The 21,231-nt window shown below is 41.8% G+C and overlaps 1 protein-coding gene across 6 annotated transcripts in view; it reads right to left on the bottom strand.

Annotated features, from left to right (window-relative positions):
* The window catches only part of FNIP1 (folliculin interacting protein 1), a 171,410-nt gene extending 152,406 nt beyond the window's left edge, over positions 1 to 19,004 (bottom strand). For all 6 annotated transcript variants that reach the window (XM_003404455.4, XM_064275468.1, XM_064275477.1 and 3 more), the window contains exon 1: positions 18,811 to 19,004. In XM_003404455.4, coding sequence (XP_003404503.1) covers positions 18,811 to 18,902 — 92 coding nt within the window. In that variant the 5' untranslated portion in view covers positions 18,903 to 19,004. The remainder of the gene's footprint in view (positions 1 to 18,810) is intronic.
* Between the last annotated feature and the right edge of the window lie 2,227 nt (positions 19,005 to 21,231).

Raw genomic sequence — 21,231 nt, 5'->3', positions numbered from 1 at the left:
AATCCCACTTTGAAGTGTGGTGTCTGGGATCTTAAATGCTAACAAGCGGCCATCTAAGATCCATCAATTGGTCTCAACCCACCTGGATCAAAGGAGAATGAAGAACACCAAGGTCACATGATAACTATGAGCCCAAAAGACAGAAAGGGCCACATGAACCAGAGACTTACATCATCCTGAGACCAGAAGAACTAGATGGTGCCCGGCCACAACCCATGACTGCCCTGACAGGGAGCACAACAGAGAACCCCTGAGGGAGCAGGAGATCAGTGGGATGCAGACCCCAAATTCTCATAAAAAGACCAGACTTAATGGTCTGACTGAGACTAGAAGAATCCCGGCGGTCATGGTCCCCAAACCTTGTTGGCCCAGGACAGGAACCATTCCCGAAGACAACTCATCAGACATGGAAGGGGCTGGACAATGGGTTGGAGAGAGATGTTGATGAAGAGTGAGCTACTTGTATCAGGTGGACACTTGAGACTGTGATGGCATCTCCTGTCTGGAGGGGAGATAGGAGGGTAGAGAGGGTTAGAAGCTGGCAAAACCGTCACGAAAGGAGACACTGGAAGGAGGGAGCGGGCTGACTCAGGGGGATAGTAAGTGGGAGTATGGAGTAAGGTGTATATAAGCTTATATGTGACAAACTGACTTGATTTGTAAACTTTCACTTAAAGCACAATAAAAATTATTTTTTAAAAAAAAGAATAAGCTTGGATTATTTGGCAGAAACTATGCAGGCAAGAAGGCAAGAGATGACTTATATAAAGCACTGAAGGAAAAAATTGCCAATCAAGAATCACAGATCCAGCAAAACTGTCTCTCAAACATGAAGGTGAAATTACAACCTTTGCAGGTAAACAGAAGTTTAGGGAATTCATAAAAACCAAACCAAAACTGCAAGAAATAATAAAGGGAGTTCTTTAATTAGAAGATAGATAACATCAGGTATCAACCCAAGACTAGAACACTGGACAGAGCAATCAGAGGTCAACCCAGACAGGGAAATCAAAAAAATAAATCAAGATTTAAAAAATCGCTCAAAACAGGGAAACAGTGATGTTATTATATAAAAGAACACAACATTAAAGAGGGACTAAAAAATGTAGTCATAGATCTTTCATATGGAGAGGAAGACAAGGTGATATAAAGAAATAAAAGTTAGGTTTAAACATAGAAAACTGAAGTAAATATTGAGGTAACCACAAAAGCGACTAAAAATCCTACACATCAAAATAAAATACAAGAAAAAAATAGAGACTCAGCAGAAACAAAAGCAACAATAACAAATAAGAGAAGACAATATATAAACTACTCAGCACAAAAAGTAGGAAAAAGAAACTGTCAAAAACACACACAAAAAAGACATCAAAATGACAGCACTAAATTCATACATGTCCATAATTATGATGAATGTAAATGGACTAAATGCACCAATAAAGAGACAGAGAGTGGCAGAATGAATTTAAAAAAAGATCCATCTATATACTGCCTACAAGAGACACACCTTAGACTTAGAGACAAAAACAAACCAAAACTCAAAGGACAGAAAAAAAATATATCAAGCAAACAACAATCAAAAAAGAGCAGGAGTGGCAATATTAATTTCTGACAAAATAGTCTTTAAAGCCGAATCCATTACAAAGGATAAGGACACTATATAATGATTAAAGAGACAACATGCCAAGAAGATATAACCACATTAAATATTTATGCGCCCAATGACAGGGTTGCAAGATACATAAAACAAACTCTAACAGCAATGAAAAATGAGAGACAAGTCCATAATTATAGTAGGAGACTTCAACACACCACTTTCAGTGAAGGACAGGACATCCAAAAAGAAGCTCCATAAAGACACGAAAGATCTAAATGTCACAATCAACCAACTCGACCTCATGGACATATACAGAACATTCCACCTGACAGATACCAGCCAAGTATACTTTCTTTTCTAGTGCACATGGAACATTCTCTAGATTAAAGCTAGCCTTGGCAGAATCCAAAACAATGAAATATTACAAAGCATCTTCTCTGACCATAAGGCCATAAAAGTGGAAATCAATAACAAAAAAAGCAGGGAAAAGAAATCAAACACTTGGAAACTGAACAATACCCTGCTTAAAAAAAAAAAAAGACTGGGTTATAGAAGACATTAAGGATGGAATAAAAAATTCATAGAATCCATGAGAATGAAAACACTTCCTATCAGAACCTTTGGGACACAGCGAAAGCAGTGCTCAGAGGTCAATTTATATCAATAGATGTACACATCTAAAAAGAAGAAAGGGCCAAAATCAAAGAATTATCCCTACAACTTGAACAAATAGAGAGCCACAGAAGAAATCCTCAGGTACCAGAAGAAAGTAAATAATAAAAATTAGAGCAGAATTAAGTGAAATAGAAAATAGAAAAAAAATTGAAAGAATTAACAAAACCAAAAGCTGGTTCTTTGAAAAAGTTAACAAAATTGATAAACCACTGGCCAAAAAGACCAAAGAAAAACAGGAGAGGAAGCAAATAACCCCAATAAGAAATGAGATGGGAGATGTTACAACAGACCCAACTGAAACTAAAAAAAATCATATCAGATTACTATGAAAAATTGTACTCTAACAAATTTGAAAACCTAGAAGAAATGGATGAACACAAACAGAGGTAGAACAACTAAATAGACCCGTAACAAAAGAAGAGATTGAAAAGGTAATCAAAAAACTCCCAACAAAAAAAAAGCCCTGGCCCAGATGGTTTCACTGCAGAGTTCCACTAAATTTTCAAGGAAGAGTTAACACCACTATTACTAAAGGTATTTCAGAGCATAAAAAAGGACGGAATACTCCCATTCTATGAAGCCAGTATATCCCTGATACCAAAACCATCTAAAGACACCAGAAAAAAAAAGAAAATTACAGACCTATATCCCTCAGGAACTTAGATGCAAAAATCCTCAACAAAATTCTAGCCAAAAGAATTCAACAACATATCAAAAAAATAATTCACCATGACCAAGTGGGATTCATACCAGGTATGCAGGGATGGTTCAACATTAGAAAAACAATTAATGTAATCCATCATATAAATAAAAGACAAGAATCACACAATTTTATCAATTGATGTAGAAAAGTCATTTGAGGAAGTTCAACACCCATTCATGATGAAAACACTCAGCAACACAGGAATAGAAGGAAAATTCCTCAACATAATAAAGGGCATTTACACAAAGCCAACAGCCAGCATCATTCTAAATGGCAAGAGTCTGAGAGCATTCCCCTTGAGATCGGGAACTGGACCTTCTGCTGGAGGTCCGAGCCAGAGCAACTAGGCTACATGAAGAAATGAAGAGCATCCAGATTGGCAAGGAGGAAGTATCTCTATTTGCAGATGACATGAATCCTCAAGAAAACTACTGAAAGTAATAGAAGAGTTCAGCAGAGTATCAGGATACAAGATAAACATACAAAAACCAGTTGGATTCCTCTACATTAACAAAAAGAACACTGAAGAGGAAATCACCACATCAGTATCATTTACAGTAGCCCCCAAGAAGATAAAATACTTAGGAATAAATCTTACCAGTGATGTAAAAGACTTATACAAAGAAAACTACAAGACACTAATGCAAGAAACCAATAGAGACCTGCGTAAGTGCAAGAACATACCTTGCTTATAGATAGGAAGAATTAACGCTGTAAAAATATCTATTCTACCAAAAGCCATCTATAGACACAATGCAATTCCCATCCAAATTCCAACGACATTTTTTTTAATGAGATGGAGAAACAAATCACCAACTTCATATGAAAGGGAAAGAGGCCCTGGATAAGTAAAGCATTACTGAAAAAGAACGACAAAGTGGGAGGCCTCACTCTACCTGATTTTAGAACCTATTATACCACCACAGTAGTCAAGAGAGCTTGGTGCTAGTACAACAACAGATACATAGATTAATGGAACAGAATTGAGAATCCAGACATAAATACACCCACATTTGAGCAGTTGATGTTTGACAAAGGCCCAAAGTCAATTAAGTGGGGAAAAGACAGTCTCTTTAACAAATGGTGCCGGCATAACTGGATATCCATCTGCAAAAAAATGAAACAAGACCCATACCTCACACCATGCACAAAAACTAAGTCAAAATGGATCAAAGACCAACATATAAAATCTAAAACAATAAAGATCTTGGAAGAATAAATAGGGACAACATTAGGAAGGCAGAGGGGGTTAGAAGCTGGCCACATGGACATGAAAAGAGAGTGGAGGGAAGGAGTGTGCTGTCTCATTACGGCGAGAACAATTAAGAGTATATAGCAAGGTGTATATAAATTTTTGTATGGGGGACTGACTTGATTTGTAAACTTTCACTTAAACCACAATGATGATGATGATGAAAGAAGAAGGAGGGGGAAGAAAGAGGGGGAGGAAGGAGAGGGAAGGGGGAGGGGGAGGGGGAGAAGGGAGTGGGTGAGGAAAGGGGGGAGGAGGGAGGGAGGGAGGGAGGGAGGGAGGGAGGGGAGGGAGGAAGAGTCACTGTACCTAAAAGAACTGGTCAATATTCAACCATTTCAGGAGGTAGCATATGATCAAGAATTGACGGTACTGAAGGAAGAGGTCCAAGCTGCACTGAAAGCACTGGTCAAAAACAAGGCCCCAGGAACTGTCGGAATACCAGTTGGGATGTTTCAACAAATGGATGCAGCACTGGAAGTGATCACTCATCTGTGCCAAGAAATTTGGAAGACAGCTACCTGGCCAACCAACTGGAAAAGATCCATCTCTGTACACATTCCAAAGAAAGGAGATTCAACAGAATGTGGAAATTATCAAATAATATCATTAATGTCACATACAAGTAAAACTGTGCTGAAGATCAATTCAAAAGTGGTTGCACGTTTATACACTGCTGGTGGGAATATAAAATGGTACAACCACTTTGGAAATCCATTTGGCACTTCCTTACGAAGCTAGAACTACCATATCATGGAGCAATTTCACTTCTTGGAATAAAAGCCTTCACATGAACAGATATATACACACCCCTGTTCACTGCAGCACTGTATACAATAGCAAAAAGATAAAAGCATCCATCAATGGATGAATTGATAAATAAATTATGGTATATTCACATAATGGAATACTATGCAAAGATTAAGAACAATAATGAATCTGTGAAACATCATAACATGGAGGAATCTGGAAGGCATCATGCTGAGTGAAATCAGTTCCAAAAGGGCAAATATTGCACGAGGCCACTATTATAAGAACTCTAGAAAAAGTTTAAACACAAAAGAAAATATTCTTTGATGGTTACAAGGGTGGGGAGGGAGCGAAAGGGATACTCCTAACTAGACAATAGACAAGAATTATTTTAGGTGAAGGGAAGGGTAATACACAACACACGAGAAGGGAGCACAACTGGACTAAACCAAAAGCAAAGAAGTTTCCTGAATAGAACCAAACGCTTGGAAGGCCAGAGTCGCAGGGATGGGGGTCTGGCAACCATGGTTTCAGGGGACATCTAGATCAATCTGCTAACAAAACGTATTATGATAACGTTCTGCATCCCACTTTGGTGAGAGCCTTCTGGGATCTTAAACGCTAGCAAGCAGCCATCTAAGATGCATCAGTTGGTCTCAATCTACCTGGAGCAAAGGAGAATGAAGAACAACAAAGACATACAGTAAAGATGAGCCCAAGAGACAGAAAGGGCCAAATAAACCAGAGACTCCATCAGCCTGAGACCAGAAGGACTACATGGTGCCCAGCTACCATCGATCACTGCCCTGACAAGAAACACGACAGAGAATCCCCGATGGAGCAGGAAAACAGTGGGATGCAGATCTCAAATTCTCGTAAAAAGACCCAGGTTTAATGGTCTATCTGAGAGTGGAGTGACCATGACAGTCATGGTCCCCGGACCCTTTATTAGCCCAAGATTGGAATTATTCCCGAAGTCAACTCTCCAGACAGGGATTGGATTGGACTATAAGATAGACAATGGTACTGATGAGGAGTGAGCTTTTTGGCTCATGTAGACACTTGACATTATGTAGGCAATTCCTGTCTGGTGGCAAGTTGAGCACAGAGCTGAATGGACACCAGGAATACAGGGTGGAGAAGAGAAGAGAAATGTGCTGTCTCATTAGGAGGAGAGCAGCTAGGAGTACATAGCAAGGTGTGTATAACTTTTTGTATGAGACTGACTTGATTTCTAAACTTTCACCTAAAGCACACACACAAAAAAGGCAGTTGCAGCAGTACACTGACAGGCAACTGCCAGAAAATCAAGGAGGATTCAGAAGTGGGTGTGGAACGAGGTATATCATTGCTTATGTCAGATGGATCCTGACCGAAAGCAGAAAATACAAGGAAGAATGTTTATCTGCGTTTTATTGACTATGCAAAGGCATTCAACTCTGGATAACAAATTATGGATAACGTTGCCAAAAATGAGAATTCCAGAAAACTTAATTGTGCTCATGAAGAACCTGCACGTAAGTCAGGAGACAGTTATTCAAACGGAACGAGGGGACACTGCATGGTTTAGAGTCAGGAAAGGTGTGTGTCAAGGTTGTATCCTTTCACCATACTTTTTTAATCTGTATGCTGAACAAATAATTTGAGAAACTGGACTATATGAAGAACAACGGGGCATCAGGATTGGAGGAACACTCATTAACAACCTGCAATATGAAGATGACACAACATTTCTTGCTGAAAGTGAACAGGACTTGAAGCATTTACCAATGAAGATCAAAGACCACAACCTTCAGTATGGATTACACCTCAACAAAAAGACAAAAAAAATCCTCGCAAATGGACCAATAAGCAACATCATGATAAATGGAGAAAAGACTTGAAGCTGTTAAGGATTTCATTTTACTTGGATCCAAAATTCAAATGCATGCAGCAGTCAAGAAATCAAAAGATGCGGACTTCCAGCCAATATGGCAGCATAGACAGAAGCACCACGACATCCCTCCACAGCAAAGACCCAAAAAACTAAGTAAAACACAGACAAACATCACTCCTGGAACCTGAAGTGCCAAATGAAGAGATAGAGAACTCAGCCAAGCACCAAATGGAATAAGAAACTGACAGAGGATTGAGAGCGAGGAGAGATATGTGCAGAGAGCCCCATCAGCTAATGCAGCACAAATCCACCATCTTGGACTCCTGTTGGGAATCGGCAGACAGGGAGCAAGGGAAAGCAGCTTCGCAGAACTCCCAGCGAGAGAGAAAGTACCCAGTAACCAGCGATACACACTTTCCCATCCCCCATCCTCTCCCCGCTGCTCTACCTCCGAGCTTCCTGGCTGCCTGTGGTGGCTCCGGTGAAGGGTAAGTGCAGTGTCCGTGCTGCTTGGATTCACCCCACCCACGCTGGAGATCAGAGGACAGGGAGTATGGGAAAGCAGCTTCACGCAGTTCCCAGCAGGAGACAGGGCACCTGGTAACAGGTGATACACATTTTCCTAGTCCCTCCTTCTTCTCCCCCTGCCCTTCGGCCTCCTCTACCTCCCGCCAGCGCAGTCTCTTGACCAGGAGGCAACTGCTTTGGCCTCAGGCTGCTTGGATTCACCCTGCCCTACACTGGCTGGGCCTCTGAGCAGGTATTGCTTCCTTCCATCCCTTTTGGTTTCTTCTCTGCCTCCTACCACCTCCCCTCCTTTGTCTGCAACACCTGGCTCTGTGTGCCATCTTTGCCACTTCTTGAAAGGCTGTGAAGCCACACTCGACAGAGGAACCATTCCCCCGGCCCGCGACACCAAGCTGGTGGGATCCCTGGGGCTTTTTTTTCCCTTGTTTTGCTTTGTTCTGTTTTGTTTTCTTTTTGCAGCTTGGGAGCCCCTTCTAGCCAGGCTGCACTGAATGGCTTAGGAGCCACTCCCCCAATCTGTGCAGCCGTGTACATGGGATCCCTAGGGCCATTTCTTTCTTTTTTTTTTTTTGTCTTTCTCTTTATTTTTTTTTCTCTCTCTCTTTTTCCCTTTCTGTCTGTCTTCATTTCTCAGTTCTTGTCTCTCTACAGTTACCTTCTTTTCCTGTCTCCTGAATACCTGGTGCTGCATGACATCTATAACGCCTCTAGCCAGGCTATACTGTGCAACCTGGGAGCCACTTCCTCGGTCTTAGTAGTCCTACTGGTGGATCTCCAGGACTCCTGGGGGGGGGGGGTGTTCTTTCCTTTTCCAAATTTTAACTAGTTATTTTTTCTTTCTTTTCCCCTTTTTGCTTTTCTCCATTACTTGGTTTCTCATCTCTCTACTCCACTCCAGTGGCAAGCTCCCTTAGTGCTTTTTTTTTTCTCTTTCTTTCTTTGCTTGTTTTTGGCTCCTGCTTTTCTCTCCTCTCTCTCCTCTTTCCCATACCCCTATTAGCTCCACACACCACAACCTCTCCGCTCTTTCCTGCCTACCTGTACTGTGCACTGAGCATCACACCTTCGAGCAACACAGGCATAGCCTACTAAAACCTGCCCCGCACTGATTCCTGGCCCTCCCTATCAGCCCTAGTATGTGCCATAAACAACCCATCCCAGTCCCTCCCCTTCAGCTGGACCTGCCCTGCTGCACCATAGCTCAATGACTAGCCCTGCCCATTGGACAAGGAGGTGAAAAGTATCGTGACTACAGATTAGCGAACAACAAAGAATGCACGGCCCACCTGCTCACACATAAACAAATAAAACAAAAAAAAGCAGGATGAAACAAACAAATCTGCAATCAAGAAACAAAGAAAATAACTACTGAATGTCCCAAAGACAGCAGACAATATCGAAACATATTTTAAAAAAGGACAGGATGGGTCCAGTAAGCATCCAAAATAAAACACCAAATGACTTTCCAGTCGAAGAAAAGGCACTAAAACTACCTGACAGGGAATTCAAATCTCTAGTACTCAGAACAATCCAAGAGTTGAAGCAAAAGCAGACAAAAACGAAGAAAAAAATAGACAAATTTTTGGAAAAAGCAGACAAATTCATGGAAAATACGGACAAAAAAATGGAACAATTCAGGAAAGTAATACAGGAACAAAAAGCCAAAATAAATTCACAACCAGAAATCATACAAAAACAACAATTACAAATCCAAAAGATAAAAGATTTCAGAAATGGGCAATGTAATAGAAGGGATGAGGAGCAGGTCTGAAACGATGGAAGAGAGAATCAGCGAAATTGAAGACAAAGACGTGGATTCAACTCTGCTTGAAGAAAAATCAGAAAACAATGAAGAAAAATGAAAAAAAACTGACAATTATGTGGGATACAATGAAAAGCAAAAATCTGTGAGTGATCAGAGTTCCGTGAAAATGGAAAACACAGAGAGCATCAAAGAACTGCTGACAGAAAACTTCCCTAATATCATGAATGATGAAAAGCTGACCATCCAAGAACCTCAACGAACCCCATATAAGACACGCCCCAACAGAAAAACACCAAGGCATATCATAATCACACTCGCTAAAGACAAAGAAAAAATCCACCAGCAGCTTGAGAAAAACAAAAAGTCACATACAGTGGAGAAACAAAAAGACTGAGCTCTGATTATTCAAACCAAATTTACAAGAATTATTAAACGGAGTCCTTCAGTCTGAGAACAAACAACATCAGACCACAGCCTGAATCTAGGACACAAGATTGTACCAGCCAGATACCAACCTAGGAAATGAACTCTCAAGGACTATCCAAAACCAAAGCGATTGCAACAGGAAACCAGAAAGGTTAATCTCTAAATGACAACGTCAGAACAATAAAAGAGGAAATAAATGGTATAGGTATAGGACTTCCTAATGCAGAGGAAGGCATGGCGATACCAATAAAAATGGGAACTTAATTTTTTTGTGTTTTTTTTTAATACCTAGGAAGACAAGGGTAAATTTCAAGGTAACCACAAAGAAAGTTAAGAAACCTATTCATCAAAATAAAGAAGGAAAACATAAAGTCTCGATAAAAACAAAATCTACAAAAACAAAAGAAATGAAAAAAAAAACCCACAAACAAAAGGCACTCAGCACAGGAGAGTAAGAGGAGCAAAGCACCACAAAAAAAGAGCACTACAAAATGACAGCAATAAACTCAACAATAAAGAACAACAATGGATCTGTGAAGCATCACACAACATGGATGCATCTGGAGGACATTATGCTGAGCAAAATACGTCAATCACAAAAGGACAAATATTGCATGAGGCCATTACTGTAAAACTCATGAAAAGGTTTACATACAAAAAGAAACAATATTTGATGGTTACGGTGGGGGGGGTGGGGGTAGGAATGGAAAAACACCAGATAGACAAAAGATAAGCAGTAACTTTGGTAAAAGGTAAAGCAGTACACAATACTGGGCAAGCCAGCACAACCTATACAACGCAAGGCCACGGTAGTGCCATAAAAAAAAAAAAAAAAAAAATACACTCATCCAAACTCCCTGAGGGATCAAACTGCTGGGCTGAGGGCTGTGGGAACCATGGTCTCAGAGAACATCTACCTCAACTGGCATAATAAAGTTTATAAAGAAAATGTTCTACATTCTACTTTGATGAATAGAGTCTGGGATTTTAAAAGCCTGTGAGCAGCCATCTAGGATACTACACTGGTCTCACCCCTTCGGAAGCAAGGAAAAATGAAGAAAACTTAAGACACGGGGAAAGATTAGTCTAAAAGACTAAAGGACCATATCTACCACGGCCTCCACCAGACTGAGTCCAGTACAACTAGATGCTGCCCGGCTACCACCACTGACTGCTCCGACATCAATCACAATAGAGGGTCCTGGACAGAACTGGAGAAAAATACAGAACAAATTTCTAACACAGAAAGAAAGACCAGACTTGCTGGCCTGACAGAGACTGGAGGAACGCTGAGAGTATGGCCCCCGGACACCCTTTCAGCTCAGTAATGAGGTCACTGCTGAGGTTCACCCCTCAGCCAAAGATTTAACCAACAGGCCCATGGAACAAAAGATTAAAGGGGCGCACCAGCCCTGGAGCAGGGACTGGAAGGCAGGAGGGAACAGGAAAGCTGGTAAAAGGGAACCCAGGGTTGAGAAGGGAGAGAGTTGACATGTCATGGAGTTGTTAACCAATGTCATACAACAATGTGTGTACCGTTTGATGAGAAACTAGCTTGTTCTGGAAACATTCCTCTAAAATTCAATAAATATATGTATATACATATATATATTTTACAAAATAAAAAGAGAAATCAAAAGACGCATTGCATTGGGCAGATCTGCTGCAAAACATCTCTTTAAAGTGCTAAAAAGAAAGATGTCACTTCAAGAACTAAGATGTGCCTGACCCTAGCCATGGTGCTTTCAATTGCCTCATAAGTATATGATAGCTGGACAATGAATAAGGAAGAGAGAAAAACTGATGCCTTTGAATTATGGTGTTGGTGAAGAATATTGAATATACCACGGACTCCTAGAAGAACAAACAAACCTATCTTGAAAGAAGTACAGCCAGAATGCTCATCAGAAGCAAGGATGGTAAGACTTTGTCTCACATACTTTGGACATGTTATCAGGAAGGACCAGCTCCTGGAGAAGGACATCACAGTTGGTAGAGTAGGGGTCTGTGAAAAAGATGAAGACCCTCAACGAGATGGACTGACACAGTGGCTGCAACAATGGGATCCAGCATATCATCAATTTTGAGGATGGCATAGGACTAGGCAGTGAGTGTGTTGTTATGCTGTACGTAGGGTCGCTATGAGTCAGAACTGACCCAACAGCACCTAATAACAACAATGACGACGAGACATAACTGCAAATGTAATATGCAGACTCAAGATTCTGATTCAAACAAACTTACCATAAAAGGATATCTTGAGACAACTAGGAAAATCTGAACATCGATTAAGAACAGATATTAAGGAATTTGTTAATTCTGTTAAGAATAATAAAATATTGTCTTTTTTTTTTTTAATGACTTCATTAGGAGAAACAAAAGTCAAGGCTAGAAAACTGGGAAAAGATACACAATACAGGGTGGTCACTTTAAGGAGTCTGAGCCCAAACTGAACAGCGTTAGACTAGACGATGACAGTGATATCTCAGTAACATCTTCTGGTTCCTAAAAGCCATGTGCTAAGCACCCTGTCAAGTACTTTACATGAATCCTTAAACAACCCTATAATTGAGATATCAGAAGTCCCTGGGTAGCAATACATTAAGTGTTCTAAAAGGTTGGCAGTATGAACCCCCACAGAAGCACCTCAGAAGACAGGCTTGACGATCAGCTTCCAGAAGGTCGCAACCTTGAAAATTCTACGGAGCAGTTCTACTCTGCACACGTGAGGTTGCCAGGAGTCAGAATCAGCTCACAACAACGGAGATAATAAATTCTATACTATTTGTCTGTTGATGATGATCAGAATTTGCATTTTCTTAAAGGATGAAGCGTTGAGCAGTTTGAAGGAAGACAAGAGTGATGAGAGAAAGACCAATTAAGAAGTTGTTAAGACAGACAATAAGAACAAATGTTCATGCATTTAAAAATATAGGAATTGTTTTTTGAACAAAACATTAATGACTTACAGACATTTAACTTTGAAACAAACTTCCTCACCAAATTAGAATTTTACTTTTGAAATTCTACTTTGAAAACTATTCAAAATACTTTTAAAAGCAATTACTTTTGTAGGTAGGACACCTACTGGGTTTATACTTATTTTTACTGGAAAGAAGCCTCATGGAGATAACATACATAAAGCAATATCTCTCCTAGAAAGCATTATTTATCTAAATAATTTATCCCAAATAATTTATCAGACAAAATTTATCGGACAAAAATAAATGATTGGGCACCACTAGCACCAACAGAGCCCTGCTAGGGCTCCTTAGTTATATAAATGACTGGAATAATATTCTCTGCGATATCCTTCAAACTCATCTCAGGCTCAAGAAGCTTAGATAAGGTAGCCATACGGAAAACTATAAGGTAAGGAGCTTGTGAGTGAAGTCTGGGAGGAAAGGGTGGTTACTTAACTCACTTTTTCCAACTGGGTAAGCATGAAAGACATTACTGAAAGGCTCCTAAGGCCTCTATCAAAAGTCTCTCCTAAGCTCCACAGATAGGTCCAAACTCCCTGAGGGACCAAACTGCTGGGCTGAGGGCTGTGGGACCGTGGTCTCAGGGAACATATAGCTCCATTGGTATAACAGAGTTTAAAAAGAAAATGTTTGACATTCTACTGTGGTGAGTAGTGTCTGGGGTCTTAAAAGCCTGTGAGTGGCCATCTAGGATATTCCACTGGTCTTATCCTTTCAGGAGCAAGGAAAAATGAAGAAAACTAAAAATACAAGTGAAAGATTAGTCCAAAGGACTAATGGACCACATCTACCACAGCCTCCACCAGACTGAGTCCAGCACAACTAGATGGTGCTGGTTACCACCACTGACTGCTCTGACAGGGACCACAATACAGGGTCCTGGACAGAGCTGAAGAAATGTGTAGAACAAAATTCTAACTCGCAAAGGAGGACCAGACTTACTGGTCTGACAGACTGGAGAAACCCCAAGAGTAGGGCCCCCGGACACCCTTTTAGCTCAGTAACGAAGTCACTCCTGAGGTTCACCCTTTAGCCAAAGATTACACAGGCCCATAAAACAAAATGAGACTAAATGGGCACACCAACCCAGGGGCAAGGACTAGAAGGCAAGAGGGGACAGGAAAGCTGGTAATAGCGAACCTAAGGTCGAGAAAGGGAGTGTTGACATATGGCGGGATTGGCAACTAATGTCACAAAACAATATGTGTACTAATTGTTTAATGAGAAGCTAGTTTGTTCTGTAAATCTTCATCTGAAGCACAATAAAAATGAAAAGCTAGAAACAGAAGTTCAAAAAAATATTTTAATGCAACATTTCAAAAAATAAAAACTAATGCAAAAAAAAAAAAACTGTCTCTCCTACCCTAGAGTCCTACTGGGACTTATCACCACTGGGTCTTCCATATTGCTTGCTTTTAGGATCTACCTTCTTATTGGGTGAGCTACAGTTAGTTGCCAATGGCTAACTGTGCCAAATCTGATTTAACAACAAAAAAAAAACCAAGCCAGTTACCCTCCAGCCCCAAGCGTTTCAGGGTAGAATGGCACTCCATAGGGCTTTCAATAGCTGTGACCTCTCAGAAGCAGACTGCCAGACCTTTCTTCTGAGGTGCCTCTGGGTGGATTCTAACTGCCAACCTTTGGTTAGTGGCCAAGCACTTAAAGGTTTACGCTTCCCAGGGAATCCTAAGCCTACTAGAACAAACCAAAGCCAAAAATGGGATTCTGTAAAGGAAGATGTGGTATACTGGAATGAACATTAAATTTTGGTCTACTCAAGAATTTGGGTTACCAATTAAAAAATGGGCAAAGAGTATGAACAGGCACTTCACCAAAGAAGACATTCAGGCAGCTAACAGATACATGAGGAAATGCTCACAGTCATTAGCCGTTAGAGAAATGCAGAACAAAACTACAATGAGATACCATCTCATCCCAATAAGGCTGGCATTAATCCAAAAGACACAAAGTAATAAATGTTGAAGAGGTTGTGGAGAGACTGCAATGCTTATAAACTGCTGGTGGGAATGTAAAATGGTACAACCACTTTGGAAATCGATTTGGCGCTTCCTTAAAAAGCTAGAAATAGAACTACCATACCATCCAGCAATCCCACTCCTTGGAATATATCCTAGAGAAATAGGAGCCCTCACGCGAATAGGTATATGTAACAAATTATGGTATATTCACACAATGGAATACTATGCAACGATAAAGAACAATGATGAATCCGTGAAACATCTCATAACACAGGGGAAGCTGGAAGGTATTATGCTGAGTGAAATTAGTCAGTCACAAAAGGACAAATATTGTACAAGACCACTATTATAAGAACTCAAGAAAAGGTTTAAACACAGAAGAAAACATTCTTTAATGGTTACGAAGGTGGGAAGGGAGGGTGAGGGATATTCACTAATTAGACAGTAGACAAGAATTACATTGGTAAAGGAAAGGACAACTCACAATACAGGGAAAGTCAGCACAACTGGACTAATCTAAAAGCTGAAATCAATCCTGAATACAACCAAACACTTTGAGGGACAGAGTAGCAGGGACAGAAGTCTGGGGACCATGGTTTCAGAGAACATCTAGGTCAACTGGCATAACAAAGTGTATTAAGAAAACATTCTGCATTCCACTTTGGTGAGTGGCAGCTGGGGTATTAAAAGCTAGTAAGCCACCATCTAAGATGCATCAATTGGTCTCAACCCACCTGGAGCAAAGGAGAATGAAGAACACCAAAGACACAAAGTAATTATGAGCCCAAGAGACAGAAAGGAGCACATAAACCAGAGGCCCCGTAAGCCTAAGACTAGAAGAACTAGATGGTGCCTGGCTACCACCAATGACTGCCCTGACAGGGAACACAACAGAGAATCCCTGAGGGAACAGGAGAGGAGTGGGATGCTGACCTCAAATCCTAGTAAAAAGACCACACTTAACGGTCTGACTGAGACTGGAGGGACCCCAGAGGTCATGGCCCCTGGACTCTCCATTAGCCCAAAACTAAAACCATTCCCAAAGCCAACTCTTCAGACAAAGATTAGACTGGACTATGAGACATAAAATGACACTGGTGAGGAGTGTGCTACTTAGCTCAAGTAGACACATGAGACTATGTGGGCAGCTCCTGTCTGGAGGCGAGATGAGAAGGCAGAGGGGGACAGGAGCTGGTTGAATGGACACAGGAAATACAGGGTGGAGGACAGGAGTGTGCTGTAACATTTTAGGGAGAGCAACTAGGGTCATTTAACAATGCGTGTGTAAGTTTTTGTATGAGAAACTGACTTGAATTGTAAACTTTCACTTAAAGTACAATTAAAAAAAAAACTTGGTTACATGAAAAGATGCTGAACATCATTAGTCACTAGAGAAATGAAAAATAAAACCACAAAATGACACTCGCTAGAATAGCTGTCAGAATAAAAAAGACTGACAATATCAAGTATTGGAGAGGTTATATAGCAACTATAACCTTGATACACTGCTGGTGGGATGCAAATGGTGTCACTCTGGAAAAGTCTGGTAACATCTTAAAAAGTTAAACATACATTTATCATACAAGCCAGCAATCCACTCCTAGGTATCTGCCTGAAAGAAATGAAAATGTATGTCCACATACAGACTTTTGTACAAATATTCACAGCGACATTATTCACAGTAGCCCAAATCTGACAACAACCCATATATGTCCATCACCTGGTGAATGGATAAAACAAATTTGTGATATATACATACAGTGGAAAATTACTCAGCAATAAAATGGAAGAAAGCTACTGATCCATACAACACGGATGAATCTCAGTCATCAAGCTAAATGAAAATAAGCCAGACGCAAAAGACTATATATAGCATTACATTTATATGAAATTCTAAGAACATCAAAACTATAATAATAAAAAGCAGATCAGTGATTGCCCTGGGATGGAGGGGTGCCAGGGGCTAACTGCAAAGGGACATGACAGAACTCTTTGGGTGATGAATGTGTTCTAAAACTTGACTCGGGTAGCAGGTACACATCTGCATAAATATACCAAAACTACTGGAAATGTATGCTTAAATGGGACAGTTTTATTATATGAAAATTATACGCAATAAAATTGTTTAAAAAAAAAAAAAAACCTAGGTTGATTGGATCTGTAATTTACTAGATGAGTGAACTCAAAGAGAGTTTTCATTTTCTCTTACGTACACTTGTGAACACCACCTGTCTGTGGTGGCTATGTTTTACCGTGATGCTGGAAACTATGTCACCAGTATTTCAAATACTACTAGCAGGGTCACTCATGGTGGACAGATAGCAGTGGAGTTTCTGGACTAAGACAGACTAGGAAAAAAGATCTGACACTCTGCTTCTGAAAACATCAGAATATATTATCCAGATACAGTGCTGGAAGACAAGCCTCCCTAGGTCAGCAGGCACTCAAAATGCAGAGAGGGAAGACAATGGACCAAGGATCATGAAGATGGCACAGCACTGTGCAACATTTTGTTCTGCTGTATATAAGGTCACCATGAGTCAGAGCCAACTTGATGGCAAGTAACAACAACACTTGTACACATTTTATTGTCAAAGCAAGCGCTTTTATATGCACTGCAGTTATGGGGCTTACACTGAATTCTTACTTCCACTGGAAAAACGATTATATGGTTATTTATACTACTACTTGTCTTATCTCACAAGGTTGTTGTAAAACACCAAATAAGATACTGAGGAGAAAGTGCTTGGACAACTGCCAAGTAATATTGCACAACTATACAGGAGACCACACTTTAAAAAAAAAAAAAATTAGATATAAAAATGTTTTTCCATGTGAATTGAGGTCATTGGAAATTTGGGTATCCAAAGTCAATCTTTACCCAAGAAATAGGAAGCAGTTGCCTATTTGAAGGCCACTAAACCTGCTTTCTATTGTCCCTTGAGTTACTGTTTGGCTCAACATAGTATTATCTAGGCTGCACTTTCATTTTTTGGAAGAAAAGCAATAAAGAAATGCTTTAAAAAAGTCATTAGAAGAGTATGGCAAGTCACTTATTTCCCAGTGGTAAAAGACCAAAACCTAGAAAACTGTCTGCTTCTACTAAGCACTTTCTCAGGATGTTCACAACTGAGATTTCTCCTCTTCTAAAAGTCAGTTAAATTCTTTCCATTTAATAGTTCAATTCCACGTGTATTTACTGAATGCTTACTAACAGGGCCTGCACTGGAGTGAGGGTGAATAATTTTCAGAATATCAAAACCTTAAATCAGTATGGGACAATGATTTCACTTTTGCTTGTTGCAAAATTTAACAGATTTTTATTTTTTCCTACAACTGTACAACTAGGCTCTCTGCTATCCTACCATGTTTGAGTGATAACTTGACATTTAGCCTAGTCATATTTACACGTTTCCACACTGCAACCAGCATGAAAGCTGTTCGGAAGCCATACTATCTCCTCTTCGAATGCCCTTCCGTGACTGAATTTTACCCTGAATCCAGGTTTATATTAAGTCTTACCATTCTAAAAAGTTATTCCACCAGCAACAGGTACCATAACCATAAATTAACAAAGCCTGTAATACCACATATATTCTGCTATTGTTTTCCATTTTCGAAAAACTCTTTAGTTACAGTTGTAAGGGGAAGATTCTATGGCCAATTCTGTGGCCATACTTCACTTATTTCGGCCCTGCTTCAGTTCGGTCAGGTTTCACATTTCTCCTTCGGTAACACTAAGGTCGCTCTGCGCGGTACCTGCACACCTCCAATTGTAGTTTCCAAGAAACCTGAAAAAACGGCCCCTTGCTTCAGAAGGTTAACCAAAACTGCTGCTTGCTCCACAACGCCACCCACGCTGGATTCGAGCACCCGGGGGGCGCCTGGTCGCCGGGAGGAGGGGAGAACTTCTCTGGCCGGAGGACAGCGACTGAGGTCTACTCCAACCCGCGCCCAAGTCTGGTCGCCGCCAGGAAGGCGTGTGGACCCCAACGCCTGAGGCCGCGGTACTCGATCTGGAGGGTCAGGGCCGCGCGTGGCTGCCCGCCGAGACGTAAACAAACCTGCTCGGAGGTGGGGGAAGGGGCGACGACAAAGGGGTGGAGGGAATACCTCGCTCCAACCCTTGAGCATTAGTCCTGTCGGGCCCCTCCTGACTGCGATCCTGGTCTACGCGCGGCGCCTGGGCGCCGAAGGCCCCAGTGCCCCTGGAGCCCTGAGCCCACAAAGCCACCGGCCCCGCGCCCCCCGCCTGGCCCGCCCGCAGCACCCTACCTAAACGCGCAGTCCGTATCACGGGCGTCCCGGCCGGGCGCGCACAGCCCGCTCCTCTTGCTGAAGAGCTTCTGGAACAGGGTAGGGGCCATACTGGCCACCACCAAGCCCGGGTCGCTCCGCAGGGCGTTTGCTAGGCCCCCACTCCTAGAGCCGCCCCGCCACCCCCATGGGCGCCTCAGTCATATGACAGAAATTAGTCACTTCAAACAGCCACGGCGCGCGGGGCGGGGCGCGACACAAGGCCGGACCTTATTGGTTGGCGGTGAGCCTCATCACGTGGCGGCGCGCGGGGCAGGAGGCAAGGCGAGGCGTTGGGCGGGGCTGACGCCCATAGGCTGGCGAGTGGGTCACATCACGTGGCAACGCACGGGGTGGGGCATGCGCAGAGGGCACGGGTGGGGAACTAGCGGACGGTTGGAGAAGTGAAGGAGGAACCCGTTCAGGTTCCGCTTCTTCTCTTTAAGGCTGTCAGCAGCTCTCTGAGGGTATAGCGGGTGTGGCGCGGAACTCCGTCTGGGACTTTGGGTTGCAGAAGCCGTCGGCTCCCAGCCCCCATGACAAAGAGTTGCTTAGGGCGCCATGGGCACCTAACGCTTCTCCACCTACCCCTTCCACGTGGCTTCGCACCTCCATCCGGCGGAGTCCAGCGACCGCAGGAGCAGAGAAGGCGGTCGAGCGTTACCGGGTCTGCGGCCAGAACTAGGTTTTGAGGCCGAGGCACCAAACCCCCAGTCTACAGGCCGGGCCGTGGGAGTTTTAGGCTCAGAGCTGGACAGCGCGGGGGCGCTGGCTCATGGGGACTAGTGGCGGACCTTGCCGGGCCCCCCGCCACAGTCGTGGCTTCCAGTAGAGACTACAGGCACGGGTCATCAGACCTTCCGCCTAGCGCCTCCAACCCTGACAACGGAATTAACCGTTTGGGAGAGGTGACAGTCGGAGGCTCAGGAGTTAGGGTCAGTTTTCTTAGTAACCGACAAAATCAGAAGTGAAACCAATGATACTGGGAAGCCTAGAGAAGGCATATGTGTACAAATATCTAACCCGCTGCACTAATTAGTTAAAATTTTAATTAAAAGTGTAAATGTCTACGTGTGGGGAGAGGGAGGAACTGTGGAATTGTAACCAAATGGGTTTGAAAGGGGAGAAAACACTAAAAGTTATCAGGTTTTGGTTCACACTAACCTTAAAGAAAGCTTCAGCACCAGCACCCATTCACCCAACCATCCCCCAGTCTTTAGGATGATGAATTTTATAGCATGGGGTGCAAATTCTCAGAAAACTGGATGTTGTCAAAAAATGACTGGTATGTGGTTGGAAGGATGGATAAAAATATTTGAGAATTTTATTGGACTAGGTTAGGCATACAAAGGAAACCCTGGTGGTGTGGTGGTGAAGTGCTATGGCTGCTAACCAAGAGACTGGCAGTTCAAATCCACCAGGCGCTCCTTGGAAACTCTATGGGGCAGTTCTACTCTGTCCTATAGGGTCGCTATTAGTCGGAATCAACTCAATGGCAGTGGGGCTGGTTTTTTGGGGGGTGGTGGGGGGTTAGGCATACAAGTAAAATTTAATTTTAAGTGGCTGCCAATTCCCACTGAGTTGCTGCTAGAGTTGAAGCTACAAATAAGTGGTCCTAAATATAGAAATTTTATCCCTTTGAAAATCTGTCAGTGATCAACATGTTGAGTTTCAATGTTACAAGATTTTTTATAGGTATTATATATTTAGATTTATAGATTATTTGTAAATATACATTTGTGTCGTGAAATAAAGGCAATGGGGTGAGGGAGTGAGGACAGTCTTTCTGAAGAGGTGATATTTGAGGTGCTTAGATTAAAATTCATTCAAATTCCTCTGTACATTGCCAAACTCCAGAAGCTACTGTGCAAAACAAGGCTCAAAATTGTAGAACTGTATCATGTAAACTTGAGATAATCCTCTTGACTCTGGGGCCAAACACTGAAAGATTTCTAATAAGGAAAAGTGAACTATGGATATTTTTCTCACAGAATGCGTGTCCATGGAATGAGATTTTTGTTTAAAAAAAAAAAAGTCAATGCAATTTTTAACAAGTTGAAAACTGGACATCTTATAAATCAATTAAAGAATCGGTCATTTGGCAACTTTTTTTTTTTTACACTAGCAAGTTGCGATAAATGAGTGCAAATGGAAACAGGCTCGAGCCTGTCTATACAGGACCAAAGACACTGTGACAACTCATGACTGGCCCAGAGAAGGGTAGTACCATGTCCCCTAGGAAGGAAATTTCCAAATACAATAACCTTGTGTGCTTTCATTTTGGGAAAAATTACTTCATAGATAATTATAGATATTAATAGTAAGGGAAAGAACATTACTGCTTACATAAGAGGTGTTATTTTAGTATTCTCTAATCATGTAATAGCTTCATTTCTGTAG

The sequence above is a fragment of the Loxodonta africana genome, chromosome 2 (genome assembly GCF_030014295.1).
Source record: "Loxodonta africana isolate mLoxAfr1 chromosome 2, mLoxAfr1.hap2, whole genome shotgun sequence".
Lineage (NCBI taxonomy): Eukaryota > Metazoa > Chordata > Mammalia > Proboscidea > Elephantidae > Loxodonta > Loxodonta africana.
The sequence above is the reverse complement of the archived record's forward strand: the minus strand, read 5'-3'. Positions and strand labels throughout refer to the sequence as shown.